This window comes from Fusarium phalaenopsidis (assembly GCF_050370095.1).
Source record: "Fusarium phalaenopsidis strain FUZ10S chromosome Unknown contig_32298, whole genome shotgun sequence".
Lineage (NCBI taxonomy): Eukaryota > Fungi > Ascomycota > Sordariomycetes > Hypocreales > Nectriaceae > Fusarium > Fusarium phalaenopsidis.
In genome coordinates, this window is record NW_028145407.1 from 2,261,451 (window position 1) to 2,286,449 (window position 24,999).

At 51.5% G+C, this 24,999-nt stretch overlaps 8 protein-coding genes across 8 annotated transcripts; 4 read left to right on the forward strand and 4 right to left on the reverse strand.

Moving 5' to 3' along the window:
* Positions 1–1,524: 1,524 nt before the first annotated feature.
* On the reverse strand, positions 1,525–1,966 carry LRP88_07256 (Zn(II)2Cys6 transcription factor domain-containing protein; the record flags this gene model as incomplete). Its single annotated transcript, XM_083243790.1, has 2 exons — positions 1,525–1,785; positions 1,841–1,966. The coding sequence occupies 2 exons, from the start codon at positions 1,964–1,966 to the stop codon at positions 1,525–1,527; spliced, it is 387 nt and encodes a 128-aa protein (XP_083101014.1).
* A 652-nt stretch (positions 1,967–2,618) lies between these two features.
* Positions 2,619–4,619, forward strand: LRP88_07257 (uncharacterized protein; the record flags this gene model as incomplete). The annotated part of the gene is made up of 1 exon (XM_083243791.1): positions 2,619–4,619. One exon carries the CDS (start codon positions 2,619–2,621, stop codon positions 4,617–4,619), a length of 2,001 nt encoding a protein of 666 aa, XP_083101015.1.
* A 73-nt stretch (positions 4,620–4,692) lies between these two features.
* LRP88_07258 (uncharacterized protein) lies at positions 4,693–7,191 on the forward strand (the record flags this gene model as incomplete). Its single annotated transcript, XM_083243792.1, has 1 exon — positions 4,693–7,191. One exon carries the CDS (start codon positions 4,693–4,695, stop codon positions 7,189–7,191), a length of 2,499 nt encoding a protein of 832 aa, XP_083101016.1.
* A 1,716-nt stretch (positions 7,192–8,907) lies between these two features.
* LRP88_07259 (uncharacterized protein) lies at positions 8,908–9,698 on the reverse strand (the record flags this gene model as incomplete). Its single annotated transcript, XM_083243793.1, has 2 exons — positions 8,908–9,579; positions 9,630–9,698. The coding sequence occupies 2 exons, from the start codon at positions 9,696–9,698 to the stop codon at positions 8,908–8,910; spliced, it is 741 nt and encodes a 246-aa protein (XP_083101017.1).
* A 1,934-nt stretch (positions 9,699–11,632) lies between these two features.
* Positions 11,633–12,828, forward strand: LRP88_07260 (uncharacterized protein; the record flags this gene model as incomplete). The annotated part of the gene is made up of 3 exons (XM_083243794.1): positions 11,633–12,475; positions 12,528–12,757; positions 12,822–12,828. 3 exons carry the CDS (start codon positions 11,633–11,635, stop codon positions 12,826–12,828), a joined length of 1,080 nt encoding a protein of 359 aa, XP_083101018.1.
* Positions 12,829–13,275: 447 nt separating this feature from the next.
* Positions 13,276–14,599, forward strand: LRP88_07261 (uncharacterized protein; the record flags this gene model as incomplete). The annotated part of the gene is made up of 2 exons (XM_083243795.1): positions 13,276–13,318; positions 13,404–14,599. The coding sequence occupies 2 exons, from the start codon at positions 13,276–13,278 to the stop codon at positions 14,597–14,599; spliced, it is 1,239 nt and encodes a 412-aa protein (XP_083101019.1).
* Positions 14,600–14,897: 298 nt separating this feature from the next.
* Positions 14,898–16,431, reverse strand: LRP88_07262 (uncharacterized protein; the record flags this gene model as incomplete). Its single annotated transcript, XM_083243796.1, has 3 exons — positions 14,898–15,615; positions 15,666–16,234; positions 16,336–16,431. 3 exons carry the CDS (start codon positions 16,429–16,431, stop codon positions 14,898–14,900), a joined length of 1,383 nt encoding a protein of 460 aa, XP_083101020.1.
* Positions 16,432–20,688: 4,257 nt separating this feature from the next.
* On the reverse strand, positions 20,689–24,448 carry LRP88_07263 (uncharacterized protein; the record flags this gene model as incomplete). Its single annotated transcript, XM_083243797.1, has 3 exons — positions 20,689–20,724; positions 21,707–22,983; positions 24,397–24,448. 3 exons carry the CDS (start codon positions 24,446–24,448, stop codon positions 20,689–20,691), a joined length of 1,365 nt encoding a protein of 454 aa, XP_083101021.1.
* Positions 24,449–24,999: the final 551 nt, after the last annotated feature.

Below are 24,999 nucleotides of genomic sequence, written 5' to 3' on the forward strand. Positions count from 1 at the left end.
TTGTTATTCTAGACAACGCGGTGATCACCTGTAATGTTTTCTACGGATTAGAAGACTGTTATCTTTGTATGTTGTGATACTGGTGCGCAACAAGAATACGAGTACGACGGACAGATGGTAACTCCCGTCCTGTCCACTGGGCAGGCATTATCAAGAGACACACACATGTTGGCCCGGGAGCATGTTATCACAAGTAAAGGAAACTTCTAGCATTCTCCAATAGAATGCGTCGGGTTTAGGAATGACTGCGCTTCCGGCAATGTTGGCCAAGAATGATGCAAATTCCAACGGCACCCGGCAATATGGAGGGGGACATGACCACATCAAGTACGTCCAAGCGCCATCTAGAGAAAAGAAAAAGAACACGAAAGGAAAGGTGTCACGGACTCGAAAAACGTGGCGTGATTCCTCCCGTTTCATTACCGGGGGCTCGTGTGTGACAGGCATGAATCAAAATATTGACAATTTTCAACCATGACGACATTGACAACTACCAGCTTGGCACGCAGGGATGGCGGACATTTTCGCTCTCGGGATGATTAGATGATAACGCCCCTGATGAGGGGAAAATAGAGTTTCAAGAGAGAAAAAAGAACGCATTGCCACGTTTTTGCCCCCAACTCCATGGAGATTGTCAGCTTTCGTCCGGGCGGTGTCCGGAGACGGCCCCGTAACGGAGCCCGGGGTAGAGTTCAAGAGAGTCAGAATCTTATCCGTGTAGCCCCACGTCGAGAAATGGACGTCATTATGGCTCTCAATGCGTTGATTCAGGAGTGACGAATGTTGGAGTCATACCGTGTCACCGGTGCCCTTGTTCGATTCGGATCTTGATTTCTCAAACAGGGGCTTTGATCCAATCATTACCATGAAGCCAAGCTGTCAGATTCCGAGGCATCAAGTCTGACACCAGCTGAATAAACGCTCAAACTCTAACAAGCGCGTTCCCGGGGTCCTCGTCGGGTCCGACAACTCTTGGCACGGCGGAGACTAGTGGATGATCCTGGCAGGGGAGGATCCACAGGGCAATTGGAGCAGGGGTTCAGAATTTACCGAGACCTCTTACCCCCCAGGTTTTTTCAACGACATTCGATGGTTCCCCATTCCTCTCGACTCTCCTCTCACCACCAAGACTGAGCACACCACGAGACCAACACTTTTGAGCATCATGTTACTCATATGGCGTGACTTGATATGATCAAAATATATACTAAAGGATTCTTTACAATTTCGAGTTTATTATGGTATCTGTATCAACGCCACCCATTGCCGTGTTGCCCAAGTATACCGCCCTCTATCTCTCTAATGCTCGCTAACCATCAAAGATTCTGTACTGTTACCTGACGCCAAACACCCCCAGGTATACAAAACGCATTCAAATGCTTGCGGGCATCAAGATAGAGTATACGCCCCTTCTTTCCCACCTTTTACGAGCTGTGTCCCCAAATCAACGCCATACCAAAAAAAAAAAAAAAAAAAAAAAAGTCAAGTGACTGAGAAGAGTTGTGTACTTTCAAAAAGCATTGATTATTGTGGTGAAAAGGTTTGGTGTTGCTCATAGCTCGAAGGCGTCACCTTTTCGTACTCTGGAGGTGGACTCGAATGGCTATCCGTGGGACTGCTGGACTCGCTATAATGTCCTGGCAAGTCATACATCTGAGACTTTTGCACGCATGTGCATCTCTTGAGGAGCTGCTCGCATCTTTCCAAGCGTTCGAGGAGCTCCTTTGTGGGCTTCCGTCGCTTACGCTTGGGAGCTGGTGTACTCGGTATGCAAGTGACTTTGGCCTATCAAGCACTGTTAATATCTTGCTTGACATGTTGAAGATGTGTAAAAACATACCTTGACGCAAAAGGAACATGGACTCTTGCGATCACACTTCTTCTTGCGTTGCTGGCAGAGCACACAGGCCAAGATTCTCTTGGACTCTGTTGGCCTTTGCGGTTGTTCTGTAGGCAGGGCTGCCATGGTGTCGTATAATGACCAAATGTGGCAATATGGGAAGGAGCAGGTAAAACGTAAGCAAGCAGCAGAAACTTCTTTTTTTCGTTTCTTGGAGTTCGGTAAGAGAGTCAAGCCGGCGGGCGAACTAGGATATTTCTTGCTGCGGGCAGATAACGAGATGCAGCTCTTTTTGCAAGGGGTGTTGGTGCTCTTCGTACATGTTAACCAGGGCTGTGTATTTGCACATTAATAATTGCCACCCACACTTTGACGCTTTGTCGGTGACGGACACTAGACGGGCCCCGAAGGTCTTGTCGGGGACGGGGAGTCGACCGTCCCCGTGTGCGTCTCGTCTGCGGATCCCGCGTCGGTACCCACCAACATCTCGGAAGATACGGGCTCGATCAAGTTTGCGGGAGGGCCATTATTAGACCTGGGGAGGAGCCTCGTTGTGGTCGGTGTCAATTTGGACAATTCAGATCTATCCTTTTGTTTTATTTTACTACATACATACTTAATATTTGTTGCTTTCTTAATTCCTTAGAACTTGCTTGTAAGTCACCACCACCCCCTTTCCTTCACTCAAATCTGACTCAATTGCCAGATAGAACGCTCACAGACACCGGTACGGCACGACCAAGCGCTTGACTGGACAGCATCTGTCTTGCTCAAAAACATGCCTGCCTCCCCAAACCCCAGCCCTGCCCCGGGCGAGGCACCCATGGGCGCTCCCGGCTCTATCCACGGCAGCCACGAGACCGTCGTCGACATGGAGGGCATCGCCTCTACCGCCCACTTCTCCGAGAAGCCCAAGAATGCGTCCCCCAACGAAAAGTCCAGCTCCAGCTCCAGCGACGACGATGAGGATGAGGAGGGCATCAACGAGATGGAGCGTCGCCACTCCATCGTTCGCGACCTTGCGAGGCAGTACACCCAGACTTCTATGCAGAACTTTCAGGGTGATGGCGCTGCACTCTTCGCTGCCGACGACAAGGACTCTCCTCTGAACCCTCAGAGTGAAAAGTTCAACGCTAGAGCCTGGGCTAAGGCCGTTGCTAAGACCATGTCGGAGCACGGCAGCGGTTTCCGTCAGAGCGGCCTCTGCTTCCAGGACATGAACGTGTTTGGCTACGGCGCAGAGACCGATTATCAGAAGGATGTTGGTAACGTCTGGCTCGGCATTCCCAGCATGGTCACCAACCTCGCCTCTCCCAACCGCGGCAAGCGACGGATCGACATTCTTCGAGGCTTTGACGGTGTCGTCAAGGCTGGTGAGATGGTCGTCGTTCTCGGTCCTCCTGGTTCTGGTTGCTCGACTTTCTTGAAGACGATTTCTGGAGAGACGAATGGTATCTATGTTGACGACAAGACCTACTTCAACTACCAGGGTGTTCCGGCCGATGAGATGCATAGCCATCACTCGGGAGAAGCCATCTACACCGCCGAGGTCGATGTCCACTTCCCCATGCTCTCAGTCGGCGATACCCTCACCTTTGCGTCGCGCGCGAGATGCCCTCGGAACCTGCCCCCTGGCGTCGCCCACAATGAGTACTGCGACCACTTCAGGGATGTCGTCATGGCTATGTACGGTATCAGCCACACCATCAACACCCGAGTCGGCGACAACTACATCCGAGGTGTTTCTGGTGGAGAGAGGAAGCGGGTCACCATCGCCGAGGCCACCCTTTCTAACGCCCCCTTCCAATGCTGGGATAACTCGACCCGTGGTCTCGACTCGGCCAACGCCATCGAATTCTGCAAGACGTTGAGACTGCAATCCGAGCTTTTCGGTCAGACCTGCGCCGTCTCCATCTATCAGGCTCCCCAGAGCGCGTACGACCTGTTCGACAAGGCCCTGGTCCTCTACGAAGGCCGACAGATCTTCTTTGGTCGCGCTGAGGACGCCAAGGCCTACTTCGTCAACCTTGGCTTCGAGTGCCCCGACCGACAGACGACCCCTGATTTCCTGACCTCGATGACTGCGCCCTCTGAGCGCATCGTCCGTCCCGGTTGGGAGAACCGAGCCCCTCGTACGCCTGACGAATTCGCCGCCCGATGGAAGGAGAGCCGAGAGTATCAGCTCCTGCAGAACGAGATCGACACCTACAAGAGCCTGTACCCCCTCAACGGTAGCAGCGCCGACGCCTTCCGAGAGAACAAGCAGCAGACCCAGGCCAAGGGTCAGCGCCTCAAGTCCCCCTTCACCCTCTCCTACGTGCAGCAGATCCAACTCTGCCTGTGGCGAGGATTCAAACGTCTCAAGGGTTCACCAGAGGTCACAATCTTCTCTCTCATCGCCAACACGTCCACCGCTCTTATCGCCTCTTCACTACTGTACAACCTCCCCGAGACGACAGGATCCTTCCAAAACAGAGGAATTGTTCTGTTCATCGGTGTTCTCGCCAACGCTTTTGCTAGTGCTCTGGAAATTCTGACTCAATACGCCCAACGTCCCATCGTGGAGAAACACACTCGTTACGCTTTTTACCATGCCTCTGCGGAAGCCTTCTCATCTATCTTGGTCGACATGCCGTACAAGATTCTCAACAGTATCTTTTACAATCTCACGCTGTACTTCATGACCAACCTGAACCGCACACCTGGCGCTTTCTTCTTCTTCCTCTTCGTCTCTTTCCTCATGGTCCTGGCCATGTCTGGTATCTTCCGTACCATGTAAGTCCCCCGTCATTCCTAGTTGATCACTTTCTGACTCTTTCAGCGCCTCCGTCTCTCGAACACTCTCGCAGGCCATGGTTCCGGCTTCGATCCTGATTCTCGCCCTCGTCATCTTTGCCGGCTTCGTCATTCCTGTCGACTACATGCTTGGCTGGTGCCGCTGGATCAACTATCTCGACCCTGTCGCTTACGCTTATGAGGCTCTCATGATTAACGAATTCCACAACCGCAACTTTACCTGCAACCAGTTCGTCCCCAGTGCGGCTATCCCCACATACGCCGACATCACAGGCACCATGCGTGCTTGTTCCGCTGTGGGCGCTCTGCCTGGTCAGGATTATGTCAACGGTGATGCCTTCATGAACTCCAAGTATAAGTACTACCACAGCCACAAGTGGCGCAACGTCGGCATCATCATCGCTTTCGTCCTCTTCTTCCATCTCACCTACATCGCTGCCACCGAGCTCATCGCGGCCAAGAAGTCCAAGGGCGAGGTCCTCGTCTTCCGACGTGGAAACATGCCTGCTGTCTCTCAGGGCAAGGGTGATGCCGAGGCCGCTTATTCTGGTCCCATCAAGGCTGCCGACAAAGTCCAAAATGAGAACGACAATGCCAACATTCAGGGTTCCACCAGCGTCTTCCACTGGAACAACGTTTGCTACGACATCAAGATCAAAGGAGAACCGAGACGCATTCTGGACCATGTCGACGGTTGGGTCAAGCCCGGCACTCTGACTGCTCTTATGGGTGTGTCTGGTGCTGGTAAAACCACTCTTCTTGACTGTCTCGCTGATCGTATCTCCATGGGTGTCATCACTGGTGAAATGCTTGTCGATGGCAAGATCCGTGATTCCTCGTTCCAGCGTAAGACCGGTTATGTGCAGCAACAGGATCTTCACTTGGAAACCAGCACCGTTCGCGAGGCCCTGACTTTCAGCGCCCTTCTTCGACAGCCTGCCACCACTCCCCGCGCCGAAAAGATTGCCTATGTTGATGAGGTCATCAAGCTGTTGGACATGGAAGAGTATGCTGACGCCGTCGTCGGTATCCTTGGTGAGGGTCTCAACGTTGAGCAGCGCAAGCGTCTTACTATTGGTGTTGAGCTCGCTGCTAAGCCTCCTCTGCTGCTATTCGTTGATGAACCTACTTCTGGACTTGACTCGCAGACCTCTTGGGCTATCCTTGATCTCCTCGAGAAGCTCTCCAAGGCTGGGCAGTCTATTCTTTGCACCATCCATCAGCCCTCTGCTATGCTCTTCCAACGTTTCGATCGTCTTCTGTTCCTCGCCAAGGGTGGACGCACCATCTACTTTGGCGATATCGGTGAGAACTCTGAGACTCTGACCTCGTATTTCGAGAAGAACGGATCCAGCGCCTGCCCCAAGGGTGAGAACCCTGCCGAATGGATGCTCGAGGTCATTGGCGCCGCCCCTGGTTCTCACAGCGACATCGACTGGCACCAGACCTGGAAGGACAGCCCCGAGTACCAGGCCGTGCAGACCGAGCTTCAGCGTCTCAAGGCTGAAGGCCCTGCCAACTCTGCTGCCCACCACGACAACGATCACGGTGCCTACAACGAGTTTGCCGCCCCTTTCTGGGAGCAGCTTAAAATTGCCACCCAGCGAGTCTTTGAGCAGTACTGGCGAACTCCCTCGTACATCTACTCCAAGGCTGCTCTGTGTATCTCGGTTGCTCTCTTCATCGGTCTGGTCTTCCTCAACGCTCCCCTGACCATGCAGGGCCTGCAGAACCAGATGTTCGCCGTCTTCAACATCTTGACCATCTTTGGCCAGCTCGTCCAACAGCAGATGCCTCACTTCGTCACCCAACGATCCCTGTACGAGGTTCGCGAGCGCCCATCCAAGGCTTACAGCTGGAAGGTCTTTATGCTGTCTCAGATCATTGCCGAGATCCCCTGGAACACTCTCATGTCGGTCCTGATGTTTGTCTGCGTCTACTATCCCGTTGGTTTCGATAAGAACGCCGCCGCGGCTGGTCAGACTGCTGAGCGTGGTGCTCTCATGTGGCTTCTGTTCTGGCAGTTCCTCATCTTCACCTGCACCTTTGCTCACGCCTGTATCGCCATCACCGACACTGCCGAGGCTGGTGGTAACCTTGCCAACGTCCTCTTCATGCTCTGCCTGTTCTTCTGCGGTGTGTTGGCCTCTCCTGAACAGATGCCCGGCTTCTGGATCTTCATGTATCGTGTCTCCCCCTTCACATACCTGGTCTCAGCCATCATGGCAACTGGTCTGGCCAACACCGAGGTCACCTGCGCAGCCAACGAATACGTAGTCTTCGACGCTCCCAAGGGCCAGGACTGCGCTACTTACCTTGCGGACTACATCGGTGCGGCCGGCGGCTACGTCCTCAACGAGAGTGCCACCTCCGACTGCCAGTACTGCCCCATGAAGGACACCAACGTCTTCCTCAAGGCCCTGAGCTCCAGCTACGACAACCGATGGAGAGACTGGGGTATCGGCATGGTGTACATCGTCGTCAACATTGTGGCGTCGCTGGCCCTGTACTGGCTCGTCCGCATGCCCAAGGGGAAGAAGCAGAAGCAGTCGTAGAGGACTGTGGCCGGGTTTGATTCCTCACGGGATTTTTTCTTTTTCTTTTTGGTGAAGCATTTTGGGAAAACATCAACTTTTTATTATAGACTGGGTACCTTATAGATCAACTGTCAATGAGACAAGGACAAGATATTTTGATTCGACAATTTCCGCTCATTTACCTAGATTTCCTTAATACATCAAGATTGGCAGCCACTGGGCCGGAGTTCCGACTATAGAGGATGACATCTTGAATGACAGCATAGCATGCATTATGAAAGCCTTTCTCAGGGCAGGTAGTCAGCAAGTCATTATGGCAACACGAACTCAATAACAGATCTCTTCATTGGATACATGAGACTTCTAATAGCTCAGCCTTCTGTGACATGCCATTATATTGATAACGCCCTTCAGTGCTGTCGACTCAGTGGTACACTGACCTAGCCAAACATTGGATGTCCTGGCTCGCGTTGTCCAATTGCTTGACCCAGTTCTCTAATGCTCGCAAAGAATGCACCTGTTCCTGGATTCTCAGGATAAGTTTTGTCGACTGAGCCCTGCCATCCATGATCGTAACATCGCACCTCCATGAACTCTACCTCGGTGCCGTTCGTAGCAAGTGGCCGCAGTTCCTCAAACAATTGGCTCTGTTGAAGAAAAGATTGCATTTCTTGAATGCCGATATAGCGAAATATTCCGCAACACGAAGTGTTGTTCACATCCCATCCGGTGGTGCAGTATGAGGACACCACACCGCCGGGACTCTGCAGCACAGACCTGGCAAATTGTGAAAGAAGGTTTCCCAATTTTCCTTTGTCCTCTTCTGTGACGGTAATGGAGAAGTTGAAGGTGAAGAAGGTGGACACGGTGTCATATGAGCTGTGCAACCCCGGATGCCCTCTGTGGCCGCCCCATGGAAGACAGTAAATGATTGAATGAACGGGCACAGATATGACAGAGTTCCAGGCCGTTTGAAGGTTTTCCAACTCAGTACTAGACTCGAACTGTTCTCTCCCAAGGCCTGTTTTCCAGTCTTTGACAGCAAGTTAGAATACCCAATGCCCAAGGAAAAGGTGGAGTTCAAGTACCGATGAATAACTTGGCTCGTTGGGGACATCCGTGGACAAGAGTCCAGTAGACTATACCGGTTTGCTCTAGCTCAAGATATGTCTTTAGTGTAGATGCCCATACTTTTCCCACAGTCGTGTTCTCGTCGGAAAGCACTGGGGGAACTGCGATATCTGAAAAGTGAAACGTAAGAACCTCGGTGAACTCGTAGATACCAGGTGGAGGAGGAGTGAATAACGATGTTGACATGACTACTTGAAATTGGATCTAGGGCGTAGTGATGTATAGTCAGGTTTAAATCTAGGCGTCTTCCCAGGAAATGGTGACATGAGAGAGTTACTTGTTTCAAGATGACGACAAGTGAAACGCAAGATGCTCGGACCAACCTCACATGACGGCCGAAAAACACCAATCACATTGATAGCTCCGAGCCGCGTCGGCTTTCTTCTGGTTGGTCAATCTCAATTGATCGTTCTATGAGGTTGGTTTAGTTGTGATTGCCCAACCATCTCAGCCAAGCTTCAAGTTCCCACATCAGGAAAGAATAAGACATGGCTTTCAAGAACTGAATCTCAACTAGGTTATGGAATTTTGCAATATTGTGCTAATCTTAACGAAATGGAATTACAATGTGATTCGTGTCTCCTATGGCATAAGAGAAGATAGCTACGCCTTTAGTGGCCGCTTGGGAAGAAGTACCTCGTCATACTCCATCGTGCACAAGTGCAGCCGATACTGCTGTATCAGGAAACTCGCACTCGATTTGGCAGCGAAGGCATAGCCTTCAGTTAGGTCCATATCCACCATCTCCAAGTCAATCACCATAATCCTATCCTTCCCGTTTTTGGTGACCAGGTGAAAGTTGTCCAACTTGGTGTCGTAATGCGAGACCTGGTAGTCGGTGAGAGAGGTGAGGGCCTTGTCTAGTAGGAGACGAAGATCATTCTCGTCAAGAACTACGCCATCTGGCGTCGCGAGAAAAGCGCCTCCAATGTCTGAAAGTATCAGAGCGCGTTTTCCATCGTACTCAATCTGACCGTAGCATCGTGGAATGACGTCTCCCTGCAGACGTACAAGTTTATCGTAGGCTGCCTTTTCCGTCTCGAATTCCTCCTCCCAGTGATCTTTCTCGATCTTGAGCACGATTTTCTCTGGCAAACACCATTCTGGGAACTTGTTTTGTACCCGAGAAGTCAGTACCATGGGAAAAAGCGAGATCAAGACTTGGGTGGCGAGCCCGAGGAATGTTTTGTGGATTTGAAGGCGTAGAATGTTAGGATGGCAGTGATCTGAGGCACGGCCGGTGGCTCCGATGATGCGAGTCCCAAAGCGAAAGTACTAAGCGAGTGAGTTGGTCACTCCTATGAACAGGGGGGACTTCGACATACGACTGTTCTCATCTTCGACAGCTTGCGACCCAAAAAGTCTTTCGGCTGAGATTCATCTTCATCATGCATTTTGTGCCACTGGGGCGGTATTTGATTATCCCTGGAAGACGGCAGTGTGAGGGTCAATGCTCTGCGTCGCTAGATGAAAGGGGGGAATTCACGGTGCCACAGGGTGAGCGGCCTGTGCTAAGCTGCCTAGAAACCCCTGCTCTCAATTCAGCCCCCAGCTGTGTCTCAGGGCGACCAACATGCTCCAACCAACAAGCATCTCTAACAGCGAATCAAGTAGTTCAGCTACCCAGCCTCGTTTACACTTGGCGATTTCCTGAAGACAATACTCACTCCATCAACACATGGGAGAGAAAAAAGTTTTAATGCATAACCCTTAAAGCGAACTATCACCGTGTCTGTCGTATTTGCATGGGAGTTAAGAGGGCTTATCAAGTCTTCATCATGTTCACGTCTGTCGGTGTAACCCGGTTTCACTATTTTGAACGGAAGAACGAACATGACGGCATCAGAAGCATATATAGTGCTAGGATCGGATAAGAAAACTTATACCAGCCTGTCTTGGGGTTAATACCTAAGTACCTGCAAGACTGACCCTGTGTGTTGTGGCACTGGGATGAGATCTGGACCGCCAAGTCCAACCTCATCCACTTGACTGACCTTAAACTTGTTCGGTCGCGCCCCCGAAATGTTGCAGGAAAGCGGCCTAAGGGAGATGGCACCCTCTCGATCAATGTTAGCAGCGATACATTCTTCCCTGATGATGTCCTCCTCTTGCACTACGGTGTTGAACTCGAACGGTTACACATCCTTGAGGAAGAAGACGCAGAAACGTTCAATATAGCCGACGCTTAATCCCATTAGTCAACCCGCCATATCCCAAGCTTATGTCCAGGCAGTTCGGAGATCTACCACTGGGTACATAGAGACAAGCACCACGACCTATGTTGCGACCTCTTCTTATCGCTACGTACCTACGTGATATGTACCAGCGGGATAATCAACTGATTTGGCTAGAATGAACTACATACACTCAACGAAAATAATATCATGTTGTTAGCGGGCGGTTCTAACCATTGAAAGATGCATGTCTACGGTTATTCAAAAGCACATCCTAAAAGTAGTTGAGACTTAGAAGAGACTGGCGCATGCAAATCTTTGCTCTTCAGCGATGAATTGAGGGGGTACGATTCATGTGATTTCTAGGGAGAGATATGAGCGAGCTTGACACAATAAAAAGAATAAAAGAAGTCATGGTATTGAAAGTGGCAGTTGGTTGTGTCCGTCACATGCCTTTCGGCCGTGGGCCGCAAATGCCGACGTTTTGGCCGCTAACTTGCCGCACCGTCGCCGCAGCATGGGTTGTGGTTTGCAATCTGGGGAAAGCTTGGCTCTGGAGATGGTCATTTTATACAGGCCCAACTTTGACAATTACAACACCAGAATTGTTCTTCCAAATCTTGGGAATTATGGATTGTAGCTTTAAGGGAGCGATTGGCCTTTTCTACCGTTGGAATTCCACATGCTGAGTTTACGGTGAGACCCAAGCCCACCCACGTTTTATGGCTGCGACGCGAGGAACTCAATCGCCCATTGACGATGGCATCTCAGCCTCCCAAAAACTAGCTTCACTCCCGTTATTCCCGTTTTTCCCGTCCCTACCGCCTAAAAATGTGCTAATGACCAGCTTCAAGGTTGCCATCCCCACTGCTGCTCAACCCTTTCGTCTCTTCGGCGTCACGGCGCAGGGCGACTCTGGCCAATTGAACAGTTTGATCGTCGTAATGCTGAGTTTTGTTAATGCATATTTCGTGATTCTCGGCCGGATGACCGATGCCGGGGTCGGAGGCGGAACCCCGCGAAGAGTCAAGGTGGGTTCCGTCAAGGGCGCGCCGGACATGCGGACGAGTATTACTTTTACATAAACCCCGGGCACCTCTCTCCAGCAATGATCTTTTTTGTTCCAGTATCTCTTTGTTCATATCCTGTTCGAAATGGCGGCCTCCGAGATGAGGGACAGTGTCTGCCCTACCCCCATTGACACTGACCCAGAGTCTTCACTTGAGAAGAAGCATCGTTCCTCTGATGACGACATCTCCTCTACCCTCAACGGCGACGAATCCGATCAAACACGCCCAATTGACCCTGGAGAACCTCCCGATGGCGGTCTACGAGCCTGGCTACAAGTCGTCACTGGTCACCTCGTCGCCTTCAACTCTTGGGGCTACCTCATCAGCTTTGGCATCTTCCAGCCCTACTACGAGGACAAGTTCCAGCTCCCACCGTCGACCATATCGTGGATTGGTAGTTTAGAGGTTTGCCTCATTTTCCTTGTTGGTACCTTTTCTGGTCGCGCTTTTGATGCGGGTTACTACCGTACTGCACTCCTCATCGGTCTGTTCCTTCAGACGCTTGGTGTCTTCATGACCAGCATCGCGTCGGAGTACTGGCAAGTCTTGCTAGCTCAAGGCATAGCTCAAGGACTTGGCAACGGTATCGTCTTTGCCCCGACAATAGCCAACATGTCGACATACTTTACAAAGAAAAAGACCATCGCCATTTCCGCTGGGGCCTGCGGTGCAGCCACCGGAGGCATGGTGTTCCCACTGATCGCCCAACAACTCATGCCCAAGATCGGGTTCCGCTGGACGGTCCGAGTGATGGGCCTAGTCGTTCTCGTGGCATCCATCCTCATCATGCTTCTGGCGAGGACGAGATTGCCTCCCCGAAAGGCTGGACCGCTTGTGGAACTTGCGGCGTTCAAGGAGCTGAGCTACGTGTTGTTTGCCGTAGCCATGTTCTTTACTCTTTGGCCGACGTGGATTTCGTACAACTATGTAAGTTCGCTTAATGAGACTGTTTGTTTGGCTGGTTGCTCATGTTTAATAGGCTCGCCAATACGCGACTGACAAACTTGACGGAACGGTTTCGGACTCTTTCACCATACTTATTGTCATTAATGCTGTGGGCATACCGGGACGGATGGTGGCAGCTTGGCTTGCAGACCGGTATTTCGGCGCCGTCAACGTCTTCATCCCAACAATCCTCTCGGCCGGCATCTGCATCTACGTATGGTCACAAGTCCACACCCTCCCCGGCGGCTTCGTCTGGGTGTCCGTGTTTGGCTACTTTGGCGCCGGCATCCAAAGCCTCTTTCCCTCGACGTGTGCGAGTTTAACAAAGGACCTGAGCAAAGCAGGAACAAGAATCGGCATGGTTTTCACGATTATCAGTTTTGCTGCTCTCACCGGGTCACCCCTTGCTGGCAAGTTTATGCAGATGACGGGTGGTGATTATCTGGCTGCACAGATGTGGGGAGGGTCGAGTATGATGCTCGGGGCGGCGTTGTTGTTTGCGGCGAAAAAGGCTGAGGAGAGACAAAAGTCATGAATTGGATATAATATTGAATAGACATAGACTGTATAGAATACCTACATATATACGACATTCCACAGCATCTTTTCGGGTTGCAATTGGCTGCTGTGAGACTCGACTGAGAATCTCGGCCCCGCGCCAACTGTATCCCCGGATTTTCGTGGTGCATGAGGCTTCTAAAAATTCAACCACAGATCCCCCTCCAACAACAATTTGACGTCCAACCCCCCAATCTCCTCTCACAAGCCATGTCCCCGGCGCCATGGATATGCAGGAGCTGCACTCGAGCGCTGGCTCGCTCTCACGTGCGCCAATTCGTGCGCTTCGCCTCCAATGGTTCGTACAACGCCATGCTTCAAGGCGACAGCTCTAGCTAACGATTGACTGTAGATGCCTCGTCGCTTCTTGCTCCCGCCCTTCTTCACCGCGCCCAGTCCATGACATCCGAATACGACGAACTTCAAAAGACTCTCAATGCTTCGTTCGATTCTACAAAGGCTAAGCGCGTGGGCGAGCTTTCTCGGGTTGCCGAGGCTCTGAAAGCATGGGAAAAGTCGCAGGCTTCTGTCGCTGAGCTAACGGCCATGCTCAACGACCCAGAGCAAGACGCCGACCTTGTTTCTATTGCTCGAGATGAGCTAGAGAGCGAGACTGGCAAGCTTGAGTCCCTCGCCAGGAACCTCTCTGCCAGTCTCACCCCCCGCCATCCCTTCGCCGATTTCCCCTGCATGATCGAGTTCCGACCCGGCCCCGGTGGTCTAGAAGGCCGATACTTTACCGATACCCTGTTCAAGATGTACAAGGCCCTCTGCATGCGAAAGGGTTATCGCCACAGCGTGATGAAGTACGAATTCGCCGACACAGCAGGCGACTCATCCTCCTCAGCCGGCGAGAATCCCCTCCAAGAAGCCGTCCTCGAGATCCAAGACCAAGGCGCCTTTGAGCTCTTCCGCAGCGAGGCGGGCATGCATCGAGTCCAGCGCATCCCCAGCACCGAAAGCAAAGGCCGCGTCCATACCAGCGCGGTCGCAGTATGGGTTCTCCCCTCGTTCCCTGAGAATGGCACCAGCAGTGTCGACTTTGAAGATCCGGAGAGCGACTTTTACGTGAACCCGCAAGAAGTCAAGATTGAGACAATGCGTGCTCGTGGTGCGGGTGGACAGCACGTTAACAAGACAGAGTCGGCGATTCGAATGACGCATTTGCCCACGGGGACGACGGTGTCAATGCAGGATCATAGATCGCAGCAGAGGAACAGAGAAGAGGCGTGGAAGATGATGCGTGCGAGGATTGCAGATCAAAGACGGGAGGCGAGGGAAGAGGAGGCTGCAAAGTTGAGGAACAGCGTGCTGTCCAAGACGCAGATCACCCGTGGTGACAAGATCAGAACCTACAACTATAACCAGGACCGATGTACCGATCATCGCGCGGGGATAGATGTGCACGATTTGCCCAATGTGCTGGAGGGTGGTGAGAAGCTGGATAGGATCATGGATGGTGCGAGGGATTGGCTCGTCGGCAGGGACATTGAGCTTCTCGTCACAGAGGAAGAAGCAAAAGAGAAGGAAAGCAAGAACAAGAAATAGACAAAGTGTATAAAAGTGTAGAATAGTATTGGATGTATTATACAGGACCTGCTGTAAGATGGATGAGATGGTCTCTGCTGACGGCATGAATACAAGACGACATATCCTCTCATAATACCCTTTCATAGTCTTCATCTCGGCATGCAACTGAATTAGACACCAGATTATACCCATTTTCAAGACACCAAACTCCTGGCAAGATCACAACCAGGATATCCATGTCTTGCGCTCCCAGCCATCAACTCCATGCAACGTTCAAGAACTCCGTCAAACGCATGAACCCAGATTCTGAAGAGTCTTACATGAGACCTCCTAGAACCACCTTGCCGATACTAGCTACTTCCGTCTTGATATGGTGACGGCTCTGATCTTCAAACTCTCGTACAATGCCTTGCACGATGATCTTGCGCACCCGCGAGTCGGCTTTGGTAAAGAGCTCGGCGACGGGGGCGGAGCATTCGCGGGGTGAAGGCACAAGAGCCAAGAATCGGGTATAACAATCGATCAAGACATCGCACAATGTCGCAAACGTCTCAAAGTAATCGGGATCGAACGGTAGTGATGGTGTCAGAAGATGCGTATACTCTTCGCCAGGAAGTAGATCCGTTTCCGACGCCGCAAAGTTCATAACTGCCGGCGCGGGTCCACCGGCTGCTGGCACAGGAGCCATCTCGTCCACCATGGGATGCATATCAGCGGCAGATGTTGATCGTCGCGACTTGCCGCCCGGTCGGCGGAACATGCTAGGAAGACGTGCGCGGGTCAAGGAGGCGGCTGTTGAGGAGTCGCCGTGAAGTTGCTGGAAAGAGTCGTATTCGGAGAGGAGGGTATTGAGACTTCGGAGAAACTCGAGAGGAGTGGAGGAGTAGAGATCGACGACAGTGGGGAGGGAGAGGCCGAGGAGGAGATGGTTTGTTGCTTTGCGACCGAGCTTTCGAGCGTCGAACGAGGGCATGCGGTGGAGATCTTGTTTCTCGAAGAGGTAGGTCTTGAACCAATGGACACGGCCTTCATGGCTACATATTGTTAGTGTGCGGTCATAGAAATACGCTGTTGGACGACGCACGCTTTGCGCAAATAGTCAAGCGTCGAAATGCGCTTGTTGGCGAGCTCAGTGACATGATGGTGCATAATGCTGGCCTCGCTCTGCTGCCACACACCAGTCGTGCCAGGCGCACCGTTTGAAGTCCCATGAGACGTCATACCGCCGCCCAAGTGAATTGTTGATCCAGTCGCAGTTCGGTTCAGCATCTGAATGCCCAAGTCGGGAGCCTGCGGGAGATGATGACCCTCGGCGAGGTCGGGTCGGGGTGATATTTTGGCAGCGGCAGCCAGCGCGTATTCAGGGAGAGCGGGGGGCGCTGTTGCGTCCGTCACGTAGGCATTTGGACCGTTTCCGAATGAACTCCCGCGGCGGCGCGATCCGGACAGCGATGACTTGCGCGAGAACGATGGCTTGCGGTCCTTGATCAGGAGGTTCGGGTGGTTGGTGTTGAGGGGGGTCGACGCCGTGGCCGTCGCGGGTCGTTGGGCGGGAGGCGGCGGCGTTGGAGGAGGAGGAGAAGATGGAGGTCGAGAAGATGGGCGTGCCGGTGGAATTGGGTGTCTTGGGCGGCATTTTGGGCGGTCGGTGGGCTTGTGGTTATTAATTAGAGACTATGGAGTGTGTGGTAGGTAGTGTGCTGTGCGAGTCGTTTGAGAGGCTGTGCGGCAGCCGCGCGTAAGGGATGGCACACTCTGTCGGTAGGATCGGCAGGTAAAGGATGAGACAGCGCAGCTGCTTTCGAGCAAAAGTCAGAGCCGCAGACGGTGGTAGCGTTGCAGCCAAGCAAGGGGGTGGGTGGAGGGGGTGGTATGGAAGGGGAGCGTAGGTGAAGTGGCGCTGAGGATTGCGCCTGTTTGGCGACTTTCCCAGCTTGAGCCCCTGGCTGGGAGGTTGTATCGGTGGCGGGTTCGAGGGTCGATCGTGATGAATGATGCTGTGAGGGATTCTTTAGCTGGCAGTTGTTGATGTTTCTTCTGGCCCGCCGCCCCTTGTTTGGACAGAAAAGTGGATATCAAAGCGGTGATTGCATTCGGCAAGGGGTAAGAAGGGAAAAATAGAAGATCCAGAGTGGAGGCGAGGGGCAGACAGGGATGATGGGTTAGGGGACTTGGCCGCGCTACTGCAAGCCATTCGACGACATGTGCATTCTACATGAACTCCAGGTTGTCATTACTCGTATTTTGATCCTATTCGATGTCGATATTTCATCCTGTCGGCCATAAATGAGCTGTTACCTATTAGTGATCTTGTCACAAGGCACCATTTTGTCTTGTTTGTCCCACTAGATGTACCCACCTCCGGTTGCAGACACTGAGCTACAGGTTAGGAGGCGCCACAAAGCGGATGCAGAATCACAATTCTCAACGCGTGGTTGTATCATTGTGATGAACTGTGGATATTGTATGATTTTTCGGAAGAATCAGGTGTGGAAAATTTGATCCTTAGATCATTAAATTAGGCATCAACCCATTCTATCAACGAGGGCTTCCTTACCCACAACTGAACGCCAACTGTATGCAGCACGACCATGTCTAGTTTGCGTCAACTCCCCGTTTCATCCAACAAAGAACGCCACGGATTATATCACTCTGCACTTGACGTATCATAGAAGATTACAATGACAGAGTTTATTTGCCCCAACATCAAGACACGTCGCCTGAATTTTGGCTTTCAACCGATTGAATGCATGCCGCTCAAGGGCTTTTCTAAGATCAGTCTATCAACACACGTTTCTATTACTTCTCTTTTTCGTCTCGTCTGCGTTCCTCCCAGAGCTCGGTCCCGAGAGTCGCAACTCTTGAAAGTGATACTCAGCACAATCTTTACCTCATCCGCATACAAATTTCAATTCTCAAAGTAAACGCCATCTTTGAAACACCAACCGCCGTTCTACCATCAATCATCTTCACATCACCGCCAAGAGCTCTACTATCGCCGCCATATCTGCACCAAGGAGCTTGCCCTCTTCCCCTGGGAGACCTCCACCACTACTGGCACAAATAGGCACCATCTCGAGAGACGACTACTTCCAGAGCCTCCCCACAGAACTCCGCATCGCAATCATGCACTGATGCAATTCCGCCATCGACATCAAAGCCCTCATCTTAGCCTCGCCCACCATGCTAGCTTGCCTGAGAGGAAACCGACCCCGTTGTCTACAAGGCGTGGCAGAGAGGCTCAAATACCAGATTCAATCAGACTCAGTGCTTCCGCTGGCTTTGCTGGCTGGCCGACTTCGGCACCTTCGCGAGAAGTACCAAGAATCCTCGACAGATGTTCTAAAGAGCAAGATACAGCAGGTCCTCAAAGAAGAGATTGAATTGGAAGGATGGGATAGCAACTTGATCACTCTTTGCCAGCTTACCGCCCTCTTCCACAGCGGCAAAGAATTCATATCGCAGACCGGCTCATAGATCCCATCGATGCCGCTTCCTACGCCGCTTCCTACGCAATTTCATATATCATACTTTATAATATCAATGCTTCAAGGATTCGAGGATACAGCGAAATGTGGGAAAGAGAGGGACTGGAGGCATATTTCAGTTTCCATGGCTACCGCAATACCTTTTTCTACGGTCGTGAGCCCCTGCTTGAGGAGAGTACAGCTCCTGAGGAGCAATTCCTCCGTCTCTCTCGCATCGGAGATAACAGGACTGAGGCCCTCGTGGTATTCTGCAAGATTATGAAAAACACTCTTCTCGGTCCCTGTGAGTTGAGAGAGGGATGGGGCCCTTTCTTACTTGGGTTGGCAAACCCAGGCCACGAAGGCCCAAGGCGAAACTGGACGATTGAAGAGATGAAAGAGTACTTTTCGCTTGCCATGCTTGAGATCTAGGGTGAAAGAGACCTTATCTCTTGGGAAAACGACATCTTTCGTCGCCTTGATTGTGTAGAGAAACATGTGCACTGACTCTGTGGTGATGATACCTATATAGTCGTGATAGGACGTCACCCTTCTGCCATGGGATTCCCCGCGGGTCGTCACATGTGCCAGTCTTTGCCTAAATATCTACCGTCATTTCTTTTTTGGGTATTTCTATTCTTCAGTATAGGCGGATGCAAGTGGCTGGCCGATTGGACGGCTAGCTGAGAAATGGGCATAGGCTGGCACTGGTGGTCGTGACTTTTCTAGATACAAATATTCATTGCTTGATTCCGCCTGGTTTTCTCGTCATTGCTTTCTTATTTTTCGAAATTCTTGAGTCTACGCTTCTATGAGACACCTCAGTTATTAGGTTCGTGATCTCTTACCTATTTTCTTCATAACATCCTTGAATCTTTAAAGTTGACAGAACACCCAGTCTCTTTTGATACCACGCAAGTCAATGCCAACCATTTTCCCAACGAAGAAGGCTTGCCGGCTGTGAAACACCTTAGTCTGGCTCACAGGCCGGACCAATATTTACAACTATTAGTTCCAGTAACTACTATCCTCTTAATTACTTGCATCTGGTGCATTATAGCTAATCTTCCGTGTGTGATCACTGACCATCTGAGTCTGCTCCTCGCCCCAAACAGACTTGTTCAGAACAACATCGCCCTTTTGGTTGATGTAGCTCCAGAACTTGTCCGCTTTGTCGGCGTCTGCACACACCCCTGTGCCCCTTTGAGCAGGTCCTTGGCACACGTTTCGAGCGACACACCAAAAAGTTTGACTGAGAGCCTTTGGAACGCCGTGTATATACCACGAGAGTGCTTTGTAGGTGTCGGTCTGGACGATTCCGGGATGGGCGTGAGTGAACCGGCTTCGTTTTTGACCTTGTTGTCTTTGTTCAGGGGCATGTGCCTGGACCATGGCATCAGTCATGGTGACACAATGTTTGGTTACAGCTGCCAAGGTAAAGCTGGATTTGAGGTCAAGTCGTCCCACTTGAGCTGATTTGGATTCACACGCGTATTATCCAGCACAAAGAGAACTTTTGCATTGTCTTTCAAAACAAGACTCAATTCTCGGATGAATAACTGCCTCCCGTAGTAGTGACGGGCCGTCTTGCAATTGATTCCTTAGGCGTCTCAGCCCGCCCCGTCATTGAGCAAGTTAGGTTACTGCTCCTGTGCTTACTTGTAATTGTCGGTATAGTGCTTTGTTGAGCGCACGGATGATGCGTCTAGCGGCTGGAGCTCGACGTTGAGGTGAGGTAGACTCTTTGGTTCTGTATGGCCGCTGATGATGACAGTTAAGGATGCCGAGGCAGTAGCAAGCTGGCAGGCTATAGCGTAGCCGATACTGCCTGTTCCACCGACTACTAAAGATCTGGTAGCCATGATTATTGTTGAGTTGGGCGTGAGCGAAGGATACGAGCCGTACGCGCCGTATTGCTTTTAAAGTTAGGACCATCGCCAGGGTCGGCATGAATTCAGCCGACCGCCGGAGACTTTTTATTAATTACTCCGTGTTCCCGAGGGCATATGTCCTACGATGCTCGTTTGAAAACAAAGTTGATGTGGGGAAGGATTGGATTCCGGAAGCTGGTGTATGAGGGGGGCGAGGCCCTTTGGCAAGTTACGCATAGCAAGGTATGTTTACTAGCATTCAACAAGAGCCGAGGAATACAGATGCTTCAAACCAATTCCTCGATGTTCATTAGAAGTACTTGCTCTTTTCATTCGGTTGCCCCGTGCTTTATCAATAGCTCCTCTACCGAGAGCTTGATTATATCTCGTAGTTCCTCACTATGGTCTGGCTCCAACTCCCGCACCGACACCGACCCCCACAGGGGATCCTCAAAAACCCCTCCCTCGTGTGTCAAGTCCGCGCGAGCAGCTATGAGAGCAGTCCCAAATCTCCCAACTTCGGACCGCAGATTCACTTGAGCTCCAGCTTTCAGCAACATCTGGACACCCGATGCGAATCCCCAGTAGGCTCCTGCTATCAGGGCAGTTCCAAAGACAACCTTCTCCCCGTCGGGTATCTGGTCAACTTCTACCCCCTCCCCGAGCAGGAATTCAACCAGTTCTTCCGACATTGATCGCATGGCCGCAATGAGAGGGCTTCCATAGCACCCATGCGGGACACGAAGGTGGACATTTGCCCCCTTCTTGACTAGATGCCGGCATGTGTCGAAGCTTCCCGCGGCCGCTGCTATAAGAGCACTGCCATACAGTCCAGTAGGGAGGAGCAGGTTTACATTTGCCCCGTTTTCTATTAAAAAATCTATGCCCTCCTCATCCCCGCTGAGAGATTGAGCAGCAGCAGCAAGAGCGCTTCCGAACTGGCCCGATTTGGGGATGGAATCCACTTCTGCTCCTTCGTCAATCAGAAACTGAAGCAACCGAAGGTTGTCGTTTCCGAAGTTGAGTGAAGCAGCAATGAGAGCACTTCCGTAAGAACAAACGGGCGGGAGGTAATTGACATCCGCTCCATGCTTGACGAGAAGCTGGGCATTGTCCATTTCCTCCTCGTATGAGGCGGCAATCAAAGCACTCCCAGACTCCCCGTGCGACAATGGTAAATTGATCTCTGCACCCTTGTCAATGAGGAATTCAACCATGTCTGTAGTGTGCCAGGCTGCCGCGGAAACTAGGGCACTGCCAAACCTTCCAGCCTTGAGGATCATGTTCACGTCTGCTCCTCTGTTGACCAGCAGCTGGGCAATGGCCTTATCCTTGGCTGCAGCAAGAGCGCTGCCGTCGCCTCCAGCTTCTAGCATGAGATTAATGTCTGCCCCGTTGTCGACCAACATTTGGGATATGTTGACATCGCGTGCTGCAGCAAGAGCGCTTCCATATTGGCCGTCCTGCAGAAGCAAGTCCACATGGGCACCTCGTTTGAGGAGAAGTTTAATAATATGGGCGTGTCCCTTTGCTGCTGCTGCTACAAGAGGACTCCCATAGCGTTTGCCGTGTTTTTTAGGGTCCAACGGGGTACCTCGTCTGATGAGACTATCACAGATTGGCATACAGCCTGACATAGCCGCTACTGTCAAAAGACTCTCTCCGTAATTATTCAATGCCAAGTGATCGAATTTCACGTCGCCCGACTCCCACCAGTCTCGTAGGGGGTAGAAAACTGGGAAAGAGCAAACAGTAAATAGAGGATTAATGTCGGAAGGAAACCGAACGAACTGGGCCCATCGGACGTACGCATCAGAGCTTTGCGTTGGTGAACCGAGAAACTTCTTCAACATGGCAGCGACTCTGTCATGTGGGGCGCATGTAAAGTCAAGGCTGTCCTTGTCGTATAATTGAACATGTCGCATCCAGTTCTGGTTAGTGTAATCTTGTAGGGTGGACGAAGAATCTCTTCTATCCGGTTGGGCAGCCAGAAAAAACAAATTGGCCAGTGTAACAAATAAATGCGCAGTGGGCATCGTGAAGCGGTCCTCGAGATATTCGACTACTGACAGGTGGCAAGGCCGCCAGATAGTGGAATTTTCGAGAAAAAAATCCTCTCGGTGGTCCTGAATCAGCAAGTTTGCGCACCAGCCAAGAAGTTGCTCTTCTGTAACTTCGCCAGCCTTATCGATCTCCTCCTTGTCTGGGTCCAAACGTATCGCAGCCAGGAGTTCCTCGGTAGAGAGAGGGCGGACTGATGCCGTCACCCACTTGAGAGCCCTGAGAGTCCGAACTCTCGAGTATTCGGGACGATCTTGGATCCTCTGATAAATCTCGTCATATGATGACTTGAGATCTTTGGGAAGTCTTCCTAACCTGTCTCGAAGATCCTTTTCATGTTCAAAGACCCTGAGTTGATCGACCTGAAGCCTCGCCCACTGGAACATACCGTCACTCTTTTTGATCAACGTCTGGACAATCTCGTCCTTCAAGGCCTTATTTTTCTCCAAGACTGGACTCCATGGGCCCGGGCTATCGGCGCTCTCTTTGATAAACCTGGAAATGTCGTGGTTGTTGTTCTTGGCAGAGATCTCGAGATTGGGTAGGCTGATGAGCCGTTGTCGAATGTCGGCTTCTGGGCGGCTAGAGATGAAGATCTTGACAGGTCGAGATGAAGACTTTGTTGCCCAGTCGAAGATATTGAGCAACAATCTTCGCTCCTCAACCTCGCATTCATCCAGCGCATCCAGAATGACGGTAGTATGAGGATAAAAGTTAAAAAGATCGATCAGGTGTTGCTTGCATAGATCGAATGTCCATCCCGCACCCTTCAGCTGAGAGTCGACGTAAAGCTGCCTCAGCCTGGGATGGAGGTGGCTGGACATGCACTTGGGTGATGAGAGTTGCCTGATGAAGCTCCGGAGGACCGAGAGGGCTTGTCGGCGCCCTGGCTCGGTTTGGCTACAGTAGAAGAATGCAAAGCCTTCATGATTCAGCTTGCTTTCAAGATTCTTTGCAACCAGATCGATGACTCTCGACGTTATGAAAGTCTTGCCTGAGCCCGCTGCAAAAGAGTTAGAATAGCTCACTTGCACGAAAATGCTAGGACTTACCAAACCCCTGAAGCCAAAATGTGATGGAAGAGGTCTCGCTCTGCCACTCGTAGAATTTCGATTGCTGGACAAGCCAGTCACATGTGCCCTTGGTCCTCGCCTGCCTTACCAGGTCATGGTGTAGATTGTACTCACTGGGGGAGATCCAATTCAGCACTTTTATCAATTCCTTGAGTTCCATTCTTTCGAGGACTTTCTGGACATTTTCATCGACTCTGAGAGTGGGCTCTTCAAGCTTCAGTAAGGATAGCAGTTTTTGAAGCTGCTCTCGAGTCTTGGAATCCGACTCGGCGCTTCGCCTGTTCTCGCAGACGGCGACTTCCTTAGTGACCTCGTTCTCGAACTTTTCGAGATCTGAGAGAAGGTCTGATCCCTCAGTTGGCCTGAAGACAGCGTGTAGGGAGCGCCGTGGCGTGCCTTTGGACAGGAAGTTTCCCACTCGTGCGAGGAGATGAAGGAGCGAGGCATATAGGTCAACTAAGGCCTTCTCGAGGCCACCAGCAACCTGGGCGTTGATTGTGTCGCAGTTGTAGAGCAGCTCATAGATCTGGCATCTGTGAACGATCCTTGTTGTTTTCTCAACGCTGATTAGCGAGAACGCCATGTGCTCTTGGTATGAAACCGCAGATTGAAGGATAAACCTCGTCGCGGCCCATGGCAAGGCTGCATGTCCAGGGTCGTACTGAACCATCGTGTCGCCAACTTCTTTAAACTTGTTGAGCCACGTGATGGCGGTGCTGGCCAGATCAGAGAGATTAATGGTAGTGCTGAATACTTTGACGGCTGTCCATCTCCTGGCTTCGCATTGTTGACGCTTTTGATCAACTAGATCAATGATGATACGGACTCCGGGGCCAGATGAGTGTAGAAACTGTTTGGAGTTGCCGTTGATCCATGCTTTGTCGGCTTCTGAGAGCCTTCCCATCGCTTCGTCCCACAAGTTAGACTTGACTTGCCTCTCGATTGAGGGCTTGTTCGTGGGACTTGTGCCAACAGAGGAAGGCGATGCTGCAGCATTTGATACCACGGGGTCAACTGGTTTCGACACTATCCTTAAGCGTGAGCGAAAATAAAGTTTGACTTGTGGTGGAGCAGGCCTACCGCTGGGTCGTTGTTGAGAAGCAGCCGGGTTGGGTCCTACTGGTCGCCCAGGCTGGTCGTTGTTATCGTCGCTTTCGCCACCTGAGCGAGAAATGCCGCAGCAGAGCATTCGACGCATCGCGTTGCTTGCTAGGACTTTGCCACAGTAAAAGCAAAGAGCGGGAGCTCACTGAGAGATCAAGCGGTTTAATAAGGTCGGCCAAGTTGGAGAAATTATGATGAAAGGAGAAGATTGCAAAGAACGGGTGAGATTCGAGGGAGACATTTGAAGGCGAACTCGTTCTTGGCTGCAGGGACCAATAGCAGAGCTGGCATCGACAGGGGCTGGGCCAACACCACACCTGGTTTCCGACTCGCAGCGGCTACGTGGACCAGGCTCGGCTTCGATCAAGCACCGGAAGTGAGGAAAAGATGGCTGGGCGAACGATTTCCATACCTGCCTACTAATAGAGACATCTAGGCTACCCAGGTGGTCCCATCGGGGCTGATAAGACATTTATCTCATGCTTAACTTGCTACGAAGCTTCTGAATGCGAATTTGGTGAACTGATTCTTTCTATTTCGCCTTGGCTGTTTCAGTTGTGGCGTAGTGACAGCGGGCAAGAGAGGGGTCGGCTCAGTTTTGCAATCAGGCTGGCGACAAATTCCAATGCATTTTAAGGCAGCCAACTGCATGTCCGCCTGACCTCACAATGGCTAATGTCGTTGGAGATCCAAGACCTGAGCCGTGGGCAACAGATGCAGTCAGCAGCCACCATATAAATCTCACGTGAGGCCTCACCTCCAAAGTGACTGCATTTGTTTAATAACCGACAACGGGACAGCAAGTTGGGCTTTCCAGTTTACAGTGTAGTCTAATGTGCCAC